The 16,737-nt window shown below is 38.3% G+C and overlaps 1 protein-coding gene and 1 long non-coding RNA gene across 2 annotated transcripts in view; one reads left to right on the top strand and one right to left on the bottom strand.

Moving 5' to 3' along the window:
* brip1 (BRCA1 interacting protein C-terminal helicase 1) overlaps positions 1-16,737 on the bottom strand; it is a gene marked incomplete at its 5' end in the record, with an annotated part of 129,498 nt that overhangs the window by 79,589 nt on the left and 33,172 nt on the right. The window contains 2 exon segments of the mRNA XM_024258134.2: positions 8,155-8,276; positions 8,462-8,621. Of these exon segments, the coding sequence (XP_024113902.1) occupies positions 8,155-8,276; positions 8,462-8,621 (282 nt within the window).
* The window catches only part of LOC112136438, a 2,924-nt gene continuing 1,765 nt past the window's right edge, over positions 15,579-16,737 (top strand). Inside the window, exon 1 of the long non-coding RNA XR_002917345.2 lies at positions 15,579-15,964. This is a non-coding gene — a long non-coding RNA (uncharacterized LOC112136438). The remainder of the gene's footprint in view (positions 15,965-16,737) is intronic.

The following is a 16,737-nucleotide window of genomic DNA, read 5'->3' on the forward strand; positions in this document are numbered from 1 at the left end:
GGAGGATGCTGAAGACAGGCTTAGATGGAGGAAACTGATTCGCTGTGGCGACCCCTGAAGGGAAAAGCCCAAAGGAAAAAAAGAAGAACAAACGTTTCCATGCGCCACACAGTTGATCAGGATAAATCATGTTGACATGCGCAGAACTGTCTAAAATACCGGAAATAGTCGTAGAAGAAGAAATAATGAGTTCCGTTGTAAACAAACAAAGATCCCGTATAGAGCAAGATGATACTTGAAGAGCCTGTTTGCTCATAATTTTTTAAATCCATGCGGGCAATGTGCATATTGCCTGCACGTAAATATGTGGGAATAAGATCAGTCTTTATTCTGTTTGGATGTGATTGGAAATATGAATTTATGTGATTTTTACACTGTTTCTCAGGGCTGTTCGGTGCGCGGAGCAGCTTTTACGCATTCAACAGCTGCATCCGCCGGTTCATACCGTCCCGATGCCGCTTGGAGAGGCAGTTCTCCCGGGAGACATGGTTCTCCTGAATTCAGCGGGTCTCTCACGCAGATCAGCCAGATGCACTGCGGTCCAAAGCTCACAACGTAACAAAGCACCCCCTGCGCACAATTGCTAGCTTCTCTACTCAAAGAAAAGAGTTCGCTCGCGGAGAGCCACTGATCGGTTCTGTTGGTGCTCCAAAGACTGCCAGACCCTCTATGCATGACGTAAAATCCAGCGCAGTAATGACACACGATCAGAGCGTGTGTTTACATTCAGCTTGATCGGATCAACAATCAGTATAGCCCACCTGTCTTTTTTTAAAAATTTTTTTATTTTTAATTTTCCACCACAACTGATACATAACGAGACAGAACCAAACAAAACACACATCAATTAAATATAGGCATTGTACATATAAAACACATCAATTCTTCAGAAACAAAAAAAAAGGAAAAATAAATAAACCTCGAGTACTTATATTTAGCTATATCTTTATAGATATATACGTATGATTATAAATAAAGATATTAAACAACCTATAATTTAAATATTTAAATAGTCTTTTACATTTTTACATTCCTCATTAAATATGTCTGTTTTCATTTGGAAGGAAGCAGTCATTTTTTTCATCACGTATACTTCTTTTACTTTGTTTTTCCAGTTAATTATTGTTGGTGGTTTAATATCATTGTTTTGTAAATTTAGAAATAACCATTGGTGTGCAGAAATATCTAATTTTATATTTCCAGTCAAACTCTCTCCATTGTTGGCTGTTAAGACTTTTGTGGCAGTTTTCAAACATTTGGTCCCATGAATCATTTTCAATTATTTTATTGGATTCTAATTCCCATTTTTCTTTTATTACATAAGTATTATGAATTGCACATGATGACAATCTCTTGTATATCTGAGAAGTAAGCTTTCGAACTGAGGTTTGTTTTTCTAATATTAATATTACGAGTTCTTCTATGCATTTTTTTTTTTTTAATTCTCTCCCTTTCCTTGTGATTTGTAATATAGTTTCTGATTTGTAAATATCTATAAAAGTCTTTTTGGGTGAGGTTATATTGTTCTTGTAACTGGGAGAAAGATTTAAGATGTTCTCCCTCAAATACTTGGTTTAAAATAATAGGACCCTTTTCTGGCCATCATTTGAAGCCTGTATCCCCTGAAGATGGTGGGAAATCAACATTTTCAGTTTTAGGCATGGCTCGAGAGAATGATCCGGGATCTTTGATTTTGTTTTTTATTTCTGACCAGATTTTTAGAGTATGCTTTATCCATTCAAAACCATTATTAGTTTGTCTTTGTGACAAAATAGTTGCATCTACTTTTCACTTGTGGTTAGCACATTTTAAAATATCAAGTAGGAACAAAACAGACTGCACATGTTTAAAGTTGTTTATTGATTTTGTGATCTCTCACCTCATCTTCCTGATGCCCACAGGACAAAATGGTGGCCAAGCCTGTGACTTCCTGTTTAAGGGTGGGGCACAGGAAGGTGAGACGGGTTGAAATTGTTTGCTTACTTTTTGATTTGTAATGTTTTGAGGTGTTTGTTTATTTATGTCTGTTTTGTTTACAGGACTTTAAATGTATAGTTTGCAGGACATTTCTATCTTTTGTCTTTCTTTTTTTTCTATTGTTTGGTCAAGGTGACTTCCTTCCTGGGCGTAGCCAGCCAATTAGCTGAGATTTATAAAAGGGGAGAAGCTCAGTGTAAAAGGAGGCTGGCAGAGGGAAGGAGCTGGTGTGAGCTGTGCAACTCTGAATAAAACTCTGTTCCTGAAACTTGGAAGAAGCCTCCTATGTTAACCAGGCCACTCCTGTCACACCATATTGTGACAGTCTTATATTCATAAAGGGGAGCATTGATAGTTTTATATTTTTCACTTCTCCTTGTTCTATTTGATTCCATTGAGCTTCTTTATCTCCGGTTATCCAGGTTACCATTGCTCCTAATTGAGTAGCCCAATAATACATTTTTAGGTTTGGTAGTGCGAAGCCGGCTTTATTTTTGGCTAAGTACAGGGTTTTAAGTTTGATTCTTGTTTTTTTATGTTGCCTTATCAATTTGTTGATTACTTTGTCTAGAGTGTGAAAAAAAAAGATGGAATTTTTATGTGGAGTAATTGAAATAAAAATAGAAAACAGGGTGGGACATTCATTCTAATTGTTTCTACTCTGCCTAGAAGAGATAGGGGGATCATTTCCCATCGGTTATTTCAAGTTCGCGTGGCCATATCCCAGATATCATCATTGCTTCAGAATTGTTTTGGTTTATTTTGTATCCTGAAATATCTCCAAGCTCTTTTAAGCAGGCCAGAAGTCGTGAGATTGGGGAAAGTGGATTTTTTATAAATAATAAGATATCATCGACAAACAGAGAAACTTTATGAACATAGCTCTTACCATCTTCAATCCCTTCTATTTGATGATCTTGCCGTATTGCTTCAGCTAGCGGTTCAATACTTAAAATAAATAAAATAAGAGATTGGGAGTCGCCTTGTCTAACTCCTCTTTCTATGCTAAAGAAATCTGAATAGTGTCCATCGATTTTTACTTTTGACTTTGCATTTTCATACAAACATTTTATCCATCTAATAAATGTTTTTCCAAACCCCATCTCAAATAGTGATCTTTCAAGAAATACCCAGTCAATTCGGTTAAATGCTTTTTCGGCATCTAAACTGAGAAGCATGGATGGATCTGGAGTTTTTGTCATTAAAGTTTGTAAATTTAACGCCCTCCTAATGTTGTTTTTTCCTTGGCGGCCAACAACAAAGCCTGTTTGATCTGGTTTAATTAATTTTTTAATGTACTTTTGTAGTGTGGTTGCTAGAATTGATGTTAATATTCTGTAATCAACGCATAACAGACTTATGAGACGGTAACTGGAGCAATTAAGTGGATCTTTCCCTTCTTTATGTATCACTGTAATAATGGCTTCTGACCATGTTTGTGGTAAATTACCTGAATGTATAGTTACACAGCATTTGGCTTAATTCGTTCAAATATTTTATAATATTCTCCAGTGAATCCATCAATTCCTGGTGATTTATTGCTTTTTAATTTACTAATTGAGTCTCGGACTTCTTTTTCAGTAATTGGTTCCACTAATATTGTGGTTTCACCCACTGTCAGTTTATTAAGTCTAAGTTTTTTAAAGAAGTCATTTATTTTCTCCTCTCTAGAATCTAAAATTTATTTTTTATACAATAACTCGTAGTATTCAGCAAAAATGTTTGATATTGTTTGGGATTAGTCTCAGTTTTATGGGAATTAAGATCTTTAATTTTTGAGATTACACGGCTAGCTTGCAGTTTCCGTAGTTGAAATGATAATTTACTGGCCTTATTACCCATTTCATAATATTTTCTGTCAATAAATCTTAGAGCTCTTTCTGCTTTATGTGCTAGTATTTCATTCATTCATTCATTTTCCTGACCGCTTCATCCCTTTCGGGGTCGCGGGGTGCCGGAGCCTAACCCGGCTGCTGATGGGCGAAGGCGGGGTACACCCTGGACAGGTCTCCAGTCTGTCTCAGGGCCTCAATCACACACACATTCACTCTCCCATTCACACCTAGGGGCAATTTAGAGTCACCAGTTAACCTATGAGGCATGTTTTTGGACGGTGGGAGGAAGCTGGAGTCCCCGGTGGAAACCCACACATGCACGGGGAGAACATGCAAACTCCACACAGAAAGGTCCCAAACGATTCTTTTCAAAATCCTTCAGCCGCGATTTGAACCGGGGCCTTCTTGCTGTGAGGCAAGAGCGCTAACCACTGCGCCACCGTGCAGCCTGCTAGTATTTCATCTAATTTTATTTTCGTTTCAGTAAGTTTATCCAATGTCTTTTGTTTACCAAATTGTTTGTGTTCTTGATCCAATTGTTTAATACTTGTTTCTAATTCTATTTGTTGTCTTAGTCTTTCTTTTTTTAATCTTGAACCTATAGAAATTAGTATTCCTCTTATTGTAGCTTTTCCTGCATCCCATAGAATAGATGGTGAAACCATACCATTGTCATTCAAAGCAAAATAGTCCTGTACAGCTGATCTTATTTCTTCTCTTGTCGTTGTGTTTGTCAGTAGGGAGACATTAAGTCTACTTCTTATTTGTTTCTATTCCAATATAAACTGACATTGTCACTGGGTTATGATCTGAAATAACCATTGGTTCAATAGTACATTTTTTTAACCTGGTAAGAATCTTTTTTTAGTATTAAAAAGTAATCCAATCTATAATAACTTCCATGCACTTGTGAAAAAATAGTAAAGTCTTTCTCCTGTAGGTGAATATGACGCCATACACCTATTAATCCTAATTCTTTCATCATGTTAGTTAAACTTTTCGACATCCTTGTTTGGGGTTTTAAAGATATTGGTAGTTTATCAAGTCGATTCTTCAAAACACAATTTAAATTACCACCCATAATGAAGAAAACTTCAACGCTATCTGCTATTAAATGGGACAGTGTTTTAAAGAAAATTGGGCAGTCATCATTTGGTGCATAAAAATTCAAAATAGTAACCTTATATCCCGCAATAGTACCAATAACCATAACATAACGTCCTTCTTTGTCCTTAAAGACCTGTTCACAATGAAAAAATATAGATTTATGAAACAAAATTGCGACACTTCTTTTTTTACATTGCCCATATAAAGAATTGTAGAATTGGTCTACCCATTCTCTCTTCAATTTTTGATGCTCCATTTCGGTAAGATGCGTTTCCTGGAGCAAAGCGATGGAACATTGCAGTTTCTTCAATTGTCAGAGTATTTTCTTCCTTTTAATTGGGTTGTTTATTCATTTTATATTGTAAGTAATGAATTTAAGAAACATTGCTTTTATAACTATACATTTTTATTTTAAGCAGCTCTTTATTATCTTCAGCATGTTCGAAACATAATTCGAAAAAACAGAAAAATTCAAACGCCATTATAGCAAAATTAAAATGACAAAAATGAAACTTGTATCTCAAAACAAATTATTTTTGTATAAAGTGAGACTTCCAAATTTCCAACCTGGTGGTCTGGCCCCTGATAGCAATAGGGCAGGGGGAGGTGACCATATCCCTCTGTGGTGAGAAGAAAAGCGTAAAATGCTACAACGCTGTGAGTTTTTGTTCCCGTTGGAGTAGGTGGGTTAGCACATGTTGCTGCTCAGACTCCGTGTCTTCCATCCCGCTTACTCTTTCCTCCAGCTCGAGAATCCTTTTCTGATGATCACTCAATCGTTCTTTAATCTCTGTTAATGATTTTTCCATGGATGTAAGAGTCTGTGTGGTTTGTAGGTGTCCCTGTGAGTTTTCTTTACGCATTCTTCTCATTTCTTCTATTAGCGATGATTCACCCTCCCTCGCCGAGGTGTTGCTATTCAGAGTTGTCGTCTGAGTCTTTCGGGGCACCTTGTTTGACAGGTCCTCTGGGTCTCAAGGATGAGGCCATCGTTTTCTATAGTTATCCTTTTTGTCGTAGTTAGGTTCCTTTCTTTTATCAAAAGTCACAGTTTAAGTTTTTTCCTCTGACGAAGCTTGGTTTGTCACGCTGGTGTCGTTAGCATGACATCACCGGAAGTCCGACCCACCTGTCTTGATCGAAAAGAAATCTGGATCTGAAAGAGTCTGATCGGGCCAGAGTATTCTGAATGGCGTGTTTACATGGCGCATTTCTGTTCTGATCAGGCGTTTATTCAGATTACTTGGGGCCATGTAAATGTAGCCAATGATTTCACAGGACGTAGTTTACAGACCCACTCAGACAAAAAATGTTTAACATGTTCTTGTGGCATTTTTCTCATGATGGATGGATATAGAGAAAATTAATATTAAAACTGTGTTTCTGAGTGTTTTTTTTTTCATTCAAATTCTGACCGATCAGGAGCAGACAAAAACCTGAGATTTAAAAAGCTCTGGTTTTTGATAGAGATGTCCTGATCCAATCACATAATCAGAAATCAGACCCCATCACATAGTTTCAGACTCCCGATCGATGATCAAATATTTTTTATTATTTTTGATCAGCACTGTAAACTTAAAGCTTTTTATTTCAAACAAATGCCTTACTAGAAGGCTGAAATCCTGAACAGATCACATCATTTTACTATTAGAAAGCATAGCAGAATTGGGCAGCAGTCTGAGCAGAAAAAAAAAACACTGAGATATTCCCAGATTTGAACTTTCTGGCTCAAAAAAACTCTTCGAATAAAGGCTTAAAACTGACAGCAAGTGTCTCTTTTACTACCCTACAGAAACTAAGATTTTAGGAGAAAATCACCTCTATTTTTAAGGATTTGGTAACACTTTATAATAAGATTCCTTAAGAAGCTTTGTTAACACATTAACAAATATTAATGTGTTTAAAGGGTGTTAGTAAGACATTTATTAGTACAATATGCCTCATAAGGTTTATTAACATACTTGGTTAGATGCATGAACATCTAAAGTGAACATCCATTGTCAAAGGCCATATTAATAAACAAGCTTAAATGTATTAATTATTTTTAACTAACTCCATAGTTTCCAAACTTTTCTCAAACGACCATCACCCTATTTTTACACACCGAGGTTCTAGTTTAATAGTAATATTAGTTTAAAGTTTATAACTTTTTCTAGTTAATAGTTGATGTATTTTTATCTTGATTGTTGAAGCTACTTTTTTGCTGTCAGTTTTAGATTTATTTCAAACATGTAAAGAAAAAAATACAAAGCATAAAACAGTAAAAAAAAAAAAAAAGATAATCACCGCTTCACAGAGGTTCTCTGTTAATGTTTCAAATGACAAAATAAGGTGAATAAAATAGAAATCAGGACCAACCTGGATCCCTTTATAACAGTGTTTTTTAACCTTTTTTGAGCCAAGGTACACTTTGTCCATGAAAAAAATCCCGCGGCACACTAGCATCATAAAGGTAAAAAATGTTAGTCTGTACTGATGTACAGTCCCTCCACAATCTAGTGTACATTTTTTAAAATATTTAGGAAGCATCATTACAGCGCAGAGGTGCTGTCACTTTATTGTTTCTCAATCTCAATCACTTTGTGGTCAGATTGCGGTAACGTCATTCTGATTAAAGAGTCATTTATAGAATCAAAGAAATATTTATTTTACCATCTTGCATATTCCAAAATATCCAGTGTTAAATCAGGGCTGTTTGGATGAACACAGAGCATATACCATAGTGATGGTAAATGTTTTAGATATGTGAAAATGGGTAATTTCCCGCGGCACACCAGACCATCTCTCACGGCACACCAGAGTCCCGCGGCACACTGGTTGAAAAACACTGTCTTACATCATCAGAGCCTGACCTTACAAATGAGCATTTCCACAAACACACATGAACCTGAGGGGAAGACTTCCAGAAGAATTAAAGCTGCAAAAACTGCAAATGGTGCCTCAACCTTATAGCTCACAAAACTGTAAGAAGAATGCCTTAGATACATGAAACATTGAAATGTTAACATCTGTTAGCCGAACCCTCAATTGAGTCTTAACCCTTTAACAGTGGAGCTCCAGTGTTAATGTTTCTTGATTTACTGAAACTTTTCAACCATTAACTCGATGGAATGATGTTGATCATGTTGAACAGTTACAGTATGTCAAAAATTTTGTGTTAAAGTGTGACTGGCGACGCCTCAGAGGTTAAAGGGTTAAGAAGTAGGAGTTCATGCAGATCGCTAATGTTACTTGCCTGGAGGTCCTTGATGTTTGGGAAGGGAATTCCAATGGTCACCACTGCTCTGGCATTGTCATCAGTAAAGTCGAGCCCTTCACTGACTTTTCCTCTGCACACAGCAATGAGCAGGGCACCGTCTGAAACAAAGAAACAAGGCTGTGCTTAAATTATAATGACAAAAGAAAAACAAGTAAGTTTTCTCAAGTTCTACAAACTTAAACAATGTCAGATACACTGGCACTCCTTCCTCATATTGATCAAGTAATAGAATTAATCAAACATAACAGAGGGAGCTCAGTCCAATTATGTTTAGCGGTCTCACCTCTTTCATCACAGTATTTGATGGCATCGTAATAAGTCTGAAGCAGCTCATCAAAATCTCCCTTGGCTCCACCACGAGGCTCTGTGATCACAGTCTTCTGTTGCTCAAGCTTCTCCCACAGACCCGTGTTACTCCATCGGTCTCTCAGCTTGTCGAGCATCTGAAAAAGTCACATCGTGATATAAATACACACTTTGTTTATAAAGGCAAAAGAATAACAAATACCACTAAGAATCACTGCAATGCAACTAAAACATTTGCAGTTAGCCATTTGGGGAGCTGTGGCATTGGACATACAGCAGGTTTCACATTTATCAGAGTAATAAATCGCTTGAAGGCTGATTTCAGGGCTCTAGAGTGCGACCAATTTGGTCAAATTTGCAACTGAATTTCTTAGTGGTGCACCTAAAAAAATGTCTTGGTCAGATCAGCGCTCCTAGTCGTTCTGTGATGAGCCGCTCTGCTCTTCTGGCTGGGCTGGGGCCTGCATTCTCTGTGTTCCTGTGCCTTCCTGCTCTTGGGTGTGAGGGGCCTCTGCGGCGGCCCCACGTGCCCTGGTCTGGGTGCTTGGCGGGATTGGCCAGATTCTCTCCGCGGCCCCATGGCGGGTGTTGGGGGGTCCTGGCTGCTGCTAATGCTTCGGCGGGGGGGTCTTTGCGTGGGGATGGCCGGGTACTCTCCCTCTTTCTACATTCCATCACCATCCACCTCAGCGACACATAAACCCTCACCTGAGCACAGGTGTCAGCTCACATAGTATGCGTGACAGAATGAAAGGCTTTACATGTGTGGGTTTATAAGCAGAAGTATGTGTGTGAACTGCAGTTACAGTTGTATTGTGTACATTTTAAGTAGTTTATAGATGAAGACTATCTTAGCCAACAGGTGTGTCTGTAACTACTGAGTGTGTGTGTAGACAGGCCCCGCCCATTCCAGATAAATATTTACACCTGGTTGTTTTATGATGTTACTTCCCTCTGTTACCATGTTCTGCTTTCTCTAAACTCCCTCTTTTACCTTTCTTTTGTACCCTTACAGTTGCTCCTGCAAAAACCTAAAAAAACACATTTAAAACATTGCTGTTTAGAAAGAATATTTTATTACTTTCTTTTTGCGAGGTTACATAAAGTTTAAACTGGAGGGAAAATGAAAAACTGGGGGAAAAAAAATAATTAATTTAGTCAATAATTATTACTGAAAATTTGTAACTTTAATTGCAATTTCTTGGGAAAAACAGCTGCAATTTCAAGCTTTTTGTGCCTCAATTATAGCAAAAATATTCATGTGAGATTGTGGAGGGACAGTACATAAATACATACTTCAGAGTTTCTCTTTTTCATTTTTGGTTGCTGGTGTGCCTTGTGATTTCTGTCAAAGAAAAACTATACCTTGGCTCATAAAATGTTGAAAAACACTGCAAATTGACTAGATATCTGACTATAAAGCATTGATAACAACAGCAGTTAGAGTTAACAGTCCTCCTTGTCCAAAAAGATTATGACTGTCTTTTAGGAAATGTTTCCAGGTTAGTTTATGTTTCATGTGCAGCATTTCTTCAGTCAAATAAACCTAACAAATCTCGTCTTGTTAACACATGGGGTTGTTATTGTTCAGTGCTGGATGCCGGAATAAACAGTCATGTTAAAATCCAGTTTTCCAAAAGTGAAATACTGGAGGCCAATGCCTGGATGCTTTGTGAATTAAAAGTCTGTTAATGTTTCACTAAAACATTTGGTCTCCTCAGATATAAAGCCTTGCTCCACAATCACTAGTCTGCAGTAGCATTCACTTTAACTTGCAGGTTGTTTTTTGTGCGCGTAACAAGCCATTATATGAATGAAAACCTCAGGTGCTACAGAGTAAAATCTGTTTTGCCTTTAGGTGCCCAACAGTCTGCCTCAATATTAAGATAAAGTGACTAAAATTCACTTTAAGTCCTAAGATTTAAACAAAATATACAAAAGAGCATTAAAGTCCCACTCTTATCATATTTTTAATGGGTTGTCAAAGCGCTCCCCGTCTTTTTCATGATAATGATGCAGTTTTTAGCCTAAATGTAAAACCTGCATTGTTTTCTGGGACATAGTTGGACAGAGTTTTCTGCGTAGTCGCGTATTGTAATCGCTGAAATAAATTCAAAACAAATGATGTGACTTGCATACGATTGCATTCCGGGCGTAACATTTCAGTCGCTGATGACGTCATCAGCAGGTGCAGCATTCTGATGTGACTGAAGCGATTCTGCTCCGATGGCCGTGCGACCACTGCGACGCGAGCGTTAACGAATCGCTCAGAAGTATAAACCAGCCTTAAAACAGTATCTTATCAGTCCATGTATACATTCTCTCCTGCTAGCTTACAGCCCCTAACAACCCGGACACAACCCAGATTTCAACTCAGATGAGGAAAACAAATATGTTCATTGATCCATTCGCCTGCAAGTGGATGCATCAGAATGGCGCGGAACAGGAAGACTTTGGTTTGCCCATTTCTGATTCTCCATCCCAAACCCAAGCTTTTTCAAACAGCGGGTCTTAATCTGTTCCTGATTCATCACTATTTGAATACAAAAAAACTCAGAAATGCAGTTTTAATCTTAATTATTTTGTATATGTCCTCCATCATGAGCAAAATGTTTTAAGTTAAAGACATCATTTTCTTAGGCGTGGGTCTTTTAATCAATTATCAGCTTTAAGTTTAATTATTTGTAATAATTCAGTAATTACATGTTAATGTGCTCACTCCTGGTTTTGTTGTATATAACAGACTGAATAATACAGTCCAATAATGAATACAATAGTCCCATGAGAGCACATGGTGCATGTGAGAGTGGCACTTTATTAGTTTGTAAGGTAGCACCTTTAGGGGGATGTTAGAGACAAAGCAGAGCTGAGACAAATGCACAGACCGAGACAAGCCTGCAAAAAGTAGCATTTAGCCACCCATGTTCCCTCCCACGTCCTCAACAGCTTGGATTTCTTTTCTTGACTTGCACTTGGCAGAAAGCTGATGTGTTTAAACCTCCTCTGCAGTGAAATCAGTGTTGCTCTAGTATTGTTGGTGCAAAAAGTCAGCAGCTCTCAGGGGAGGCACATTGATCTAAAAGCCCACATCCTAGCATGGCCTCACTCATGTCTGTGCTGGGCAAATTATATCCTTGAATAAGCATGGCTTCACAATCAACAAGAAGCTCCACTGGCTTGGAAATGTGTTAGAGGGGTCAAATAAAAGTTCCTCTCGTAGTCAGCATAAAACTTCTCAACAGGCCAGGAGTGACAAGCTGGAAAGCTTGAACCAGATTCAGGTAAGGCCTCTAGATAAAAGGAAAGTGCAGCGCACAACAGAATGGTAAACTTATCGTGTTTACCCACAGCCAACTGAGCATCCAACAGTGGCTTAAGAGCGGACCCTGGCACACAGCAAATAAAGAAAAGCTCTCTTTGCCTGCTAGTGCTATTACCTCACAGTGGTGAAATGAGGCATAGGGAAAATGTCATCATGATGGTGTCTCTTAAAGCAGTCAGGTCGGGAAGTTTTCATAAATAACACATGACACATTCAATAAATATGCAGTGTTACATTGACAAGAACCCCCTTTACTTATGTCTTCAACTCGGCAAACTGTTTGCCTCGCAATTGCTTTCCACAGCAATCTTGAGCTGGAGATGAATAATTCATGTTATGTTCTTTAGGCAGATCTACCACTAAACAAAACAGCCATTATCTGCCAGACTGAGCTTGGACAGGAGCCGTTTCCAAAAGAAGATAAGGATGGCAGCAAAAGGCTTTCACTGAGGGAGCCGCTGGGACATGGAGGTGAAAGCTAATGTGTTCCAGTGGTTTGGACTCAAAACAAGAAAATGACAATGTTTGTATGCTAACAGGAAACTGCAATAAATGCCTTAGAAAATAAAGGCAAGTTCAGATCCAATTTAAGTCACCAACACACATCAAATACCTGCGATTTAGCCAGTCCACTAAGTGTTGTCAACGTTGGTCAACTTTGTGATTGCGAAAATTCTATATTCAATATTCCTACATTGTTTGAATGGGCTTTAGCCCTTTGAACTATCATTTTCCAAGATTTTCACCCATTTTTTTCTGGAAACAAAGCATGTCAAAAAGAGGGCTGCCACGATTAGTCAATTAGTTTTTTTCTTTATTTATTATTATTAATCTTCTTTATGTTATTTTAAAACTACAGTGCACACTGTCTTCAGGCCCGTCTGCCAACTGCGTTTGACATACATATCCAGTAGTGCTAATCCGGGTCAGTAGTGATGTCAAAGGGAGTTGTAGGAAGGCTCAGGTACCATAACAACACGCCAACGGAGCTTTGAAGTGTGGGAAGCATTAAAAATAAAACAAAAGTGTTCAGTGCAATATCTGCAAAGAAGGAATTGGGTTCCACAGCAGCCCTACGGTGATGCATGAGCATCTGAACAGAAGGCATGTTGTGACTGAGTATGATAACGCTGAAGAGGGATAGTCATGTAGGTAAGCTAAGCTAAGCTAACATTAGCGCAAACAGAGAGCAAAAACAGCTAAAACAGATGATCTTCTTTCATGATGGAGTAAAAATGATGGGCGTTTATCCCCACACTGTCAAGGCTAGCTAAATGTTTTGTGTGCATCCCTATGACCTCGACCCCATCAGACTGAAATGTCTCTGCTGAAGGAACATCTGCTCTCTAAAGAGATCAAGTCTTTCTGCAGACATGGACATGGAGAAATGTTAACTTTCCTGCATCGAGTAAGAACATCGTTGTTTGGAATTCTGTAGAGTCAGAGTGCAGTGAAGCTAAATAGTTGTGACCGTTCAGCACCACACAATGGACTTTAGTTATATTTGAGTCAGAGAGACCAAAACTTTATCTTTAGTGAAAAATAGTCCATTGTTTCAGATGTCGACCTCATTTGATTTAATCTTGATTAATACCAGAAATTTATGAAGGAAAAAAGCTGCAGGATTCAGTTTAATAAACTATCGTCTTAATTGTCTTTATTTGTAGTTATTTTAAAGCTTAATGATGGTTAAGATGTGAGTTTTACATTCGCTTTGCGCATGACCAATAAGCAATAAGTCTAATAATCGGAAAAACTAACAGGTAATGAGTCGACTATTAAAATAATCATTTATGTCAGCACTAGTTCACAACACATTTAATCCAGATCTTGTTACAGGTTCTCTGGCTGAAGATCAAAACCAAAAGAAATGTTCATCGTTTCACACAGAAGATCCAAACATGGTGATGCAAAACAATCCGCCTCCTCCATCCAGCTAGACAATACTCTAGCTTTATGTCCTTTCTTAAAAAGAAGTCATATGTCTTGTAATTTCCTCAGAATAGGTTTTGTTAATATGTCATGGCTCCATCTTCCTGCAGAGTGAAAGATGGCTTTCATTCCACACAATCTCTTTTGTTCATTCATCTTGGAGCCTCTATGAGTTCCCTATGAGCTTTTGATTTTAACCAACACAACAGCGACAGCTTGTTAAAGAGTAGACTTTGGAAAAAATGAAGAAAGAATGTTTCTAATGTATATTAGCTAGCTAACAAGACTGCAGGACATAAATATCAGGTATAGTTCTTATTGCTTTGAAGAGAAGGGGCCACTGTCATCTAAAAGTGTGTTCATCCATTGCAGGCCACTTTCAGACTTAACAAGAGATTTTACAGCAGAATAGTTATGAAGCCCATGCAACATGAATAGAATGAGCAGTATTTAGCACATAAGAGGGCACAAAAAGTGTGAATAATTCATTGACCTTTCGAGGCATGGAAGGTGCAATGATTTGCCAGTGACACTGTAAAATGGGCCAGACCTCTCCACCAACTGGGGCACAGTGGGGGAACAACTAGTCAAAGCAGTGACCTGTAGTATTTCTTGCACTTCTACGCCTCCTTCTTTTCCTTTCTACCACATAGTTTGCTTCCTTTGCATCCGGCCTCACTGTAACTCCTTCAGAGTGTCCCTGGTGTCAGTGAGCTGTGTGGCGACACATCGCAGCTTCTCCAGTGCCTGCTGAATTATGAAAGGGGTTTCGAGGCGATGGCATTAATGAAACATGCAGCCAAGAGCCGCATTTCGCAGCGGCAAAGGGAGATGTGTTGTTGCACTTTAAATTATTCAGCCCCTAAATATCACAGCAACCATCACGCCACGACTGGTGGCAAGAAGCCACCTGCCACCTCCGGCCTGCCACCCTTCCCTCGTCATCAGCTCTAAACAGGTGGAGAAAGCGCGAGGCTTCAGAAAAGCACCACCTTCCATGCCTAAAAGGGCCCTGCCCTCAATATGAAAACAATTTGTCTTGAAAATTAAGCTCCAAAATTGAACTTGAACAATGCAGGTTCAAGAAACCAGAAGGTTCAAACATTCTTACTAAGGTTACCTTAACATCCTGCAGTACGGTTTATTGGTTTACTAGCAAGAATTATAACTGCGGGCGGGATTGCCCGGCTGGCGGTTTCTCTCCGCGGCTCCATGGCGGGTGTTGGGGGGTCTTGGCTGCAGCTGCTGCCCCGGCGGGGGGTCTTGGCGTGGGGATGGCTGGGCGCTCTCCCCCTGAGTACATTCCATCACCATCCACCTCAGCGAAACATAAACACTCACCTGAGCACAGGTATCAGCTCACCTTAGCACTAACCGTTTGTGTGACAGAATGAAAGTCTTTATCTGAATGGGTTTGTATGATGGAGTGTGTGAGCTGCTGTTACAGTTGAATTGAGTACATTATGTTTAGTTTAAATGGGGAGACTATTTTGGCCAACAAGTGTGTGTGTAACTATAGAGTGTGTGTGTAGACAGGCCCCGCCCATTCTAGTTTATCACTTAGTCCTGGTTGTTTTATGATGTTGCTTCCCTCTGTTGCCATCTTCTTCGTCAACATTGTCAGAATGTTGGTGACGGAGCTCGCAACGTGCCACATGTCTGGAAGGTGATGCTAGCTAGCTAGCCAGCTATAGCTAGCATCAGACACGCAGATCAGTGACAAAAACGGAGCTTTGTTTGGCTAATTTAAGAGAAGAAAACACGAAATATGAAACAGTCGTTGTGAAAGAATGTACCAATGGACAATAAATAGTTATCAGAAACATTGATATAATTCCTGGCAGGGAAAACTCACAGCTGTAGATAATAAATTAAATACTAGGTTGTTATATTAATGTTATGATAAATGTGACTTGGATAATTAGGCATTTTTTTATTGTATATTTGTTGTTTTCATTGCAAAATTGTTTTATTGAATCTTCTATTTATTGAGATAAAGATTTATTTTCTTTTGTAGCCATCATGGTATTTTGCATGTCATTAAAATGCATATTCAAAAACTATACTTAAAATGATTAGCTACAATACTATTTCAAATTCTGTGTCGAGTTAAAATGTTTTTTTTTTTGTTTGTTTGCAGGTGAAGTTTTTAGAAGCAAAGTTCTAGAACAGTTTCTGCCAGAAGAACAGAGGGCAGCTCTACGAGGAAGTACAACGGAGACTCAAGTAATCTCACTATAGAATATAGACAAATCACTAGGACAGATTTATGTGGAATATGATCATTAATAGACCCTTTTCACGGGGACGTCTGACAAAATGCCGAATGCAAAGCTGACAGCTGAACGCTGTTTGATACAATTGTACATAAATAATAAAAGGTAACCTTACCAATTTCAACAGAAACATGTTCAATATTTATTTTACAAATGTCCTGTCAAACAGGAAGGGCATCCGGCGTAAAAACTCTGCAAATCACTGATGCGAAACAGTGGGTACTGTTACACTGTGGCGACCCCGATAGGGATAAGCCCAAAGTGAACTACTCCTGTCAAACTATATTTTCATTTCCTCTCTTAGATTGTTCACAAATCTAAATATAAATTTGAATAATCCCTAAATACTGAATGTTTTATTGAAAATATCCACCTTTCATTTGAGCAGATATTATTCTAACTGGTTTCTATTTTGGCTGATTAATTTTCACATATTTTTAGTGTAGTCGAGCACAAAAAGTGATGGAATTTCTTGTTGGTCATATTTGAATCACTTCCCAGGATAAATATACTTGTTTTACAGGATATTTTAGGGGCATTTGTAAAAACAGGAATGATTTAGCTAAAAAAAAATGTTGAGAGCATTTTTGAGCCATGTATTTTCATCTTTCAAAATAAGAGCGGCCAAGTAAACAAAAAAAATCATCTCTGGGCGAAAGTATTTTATAACATTACATGGAAATAGTTGTTTTCATATTTTTTCAACAGTTTTCAATTAATTAT

Source organism: Oryzias melastigma, linkage group LG13 (genome assembly GCF_002922805.2).
Source record: "Oryzias melastigma strain HK-1 linkage group LG13, ASM292280v2, whole genome shotgun sequence".
Taxonomy (NCBI): domain Eukaryota; kingdom Metazoa; phylum Chordata; class Actinopteri; order Beloniformes; family Adrianichthyidae; genus Oryzias; species Oryzias melastigma.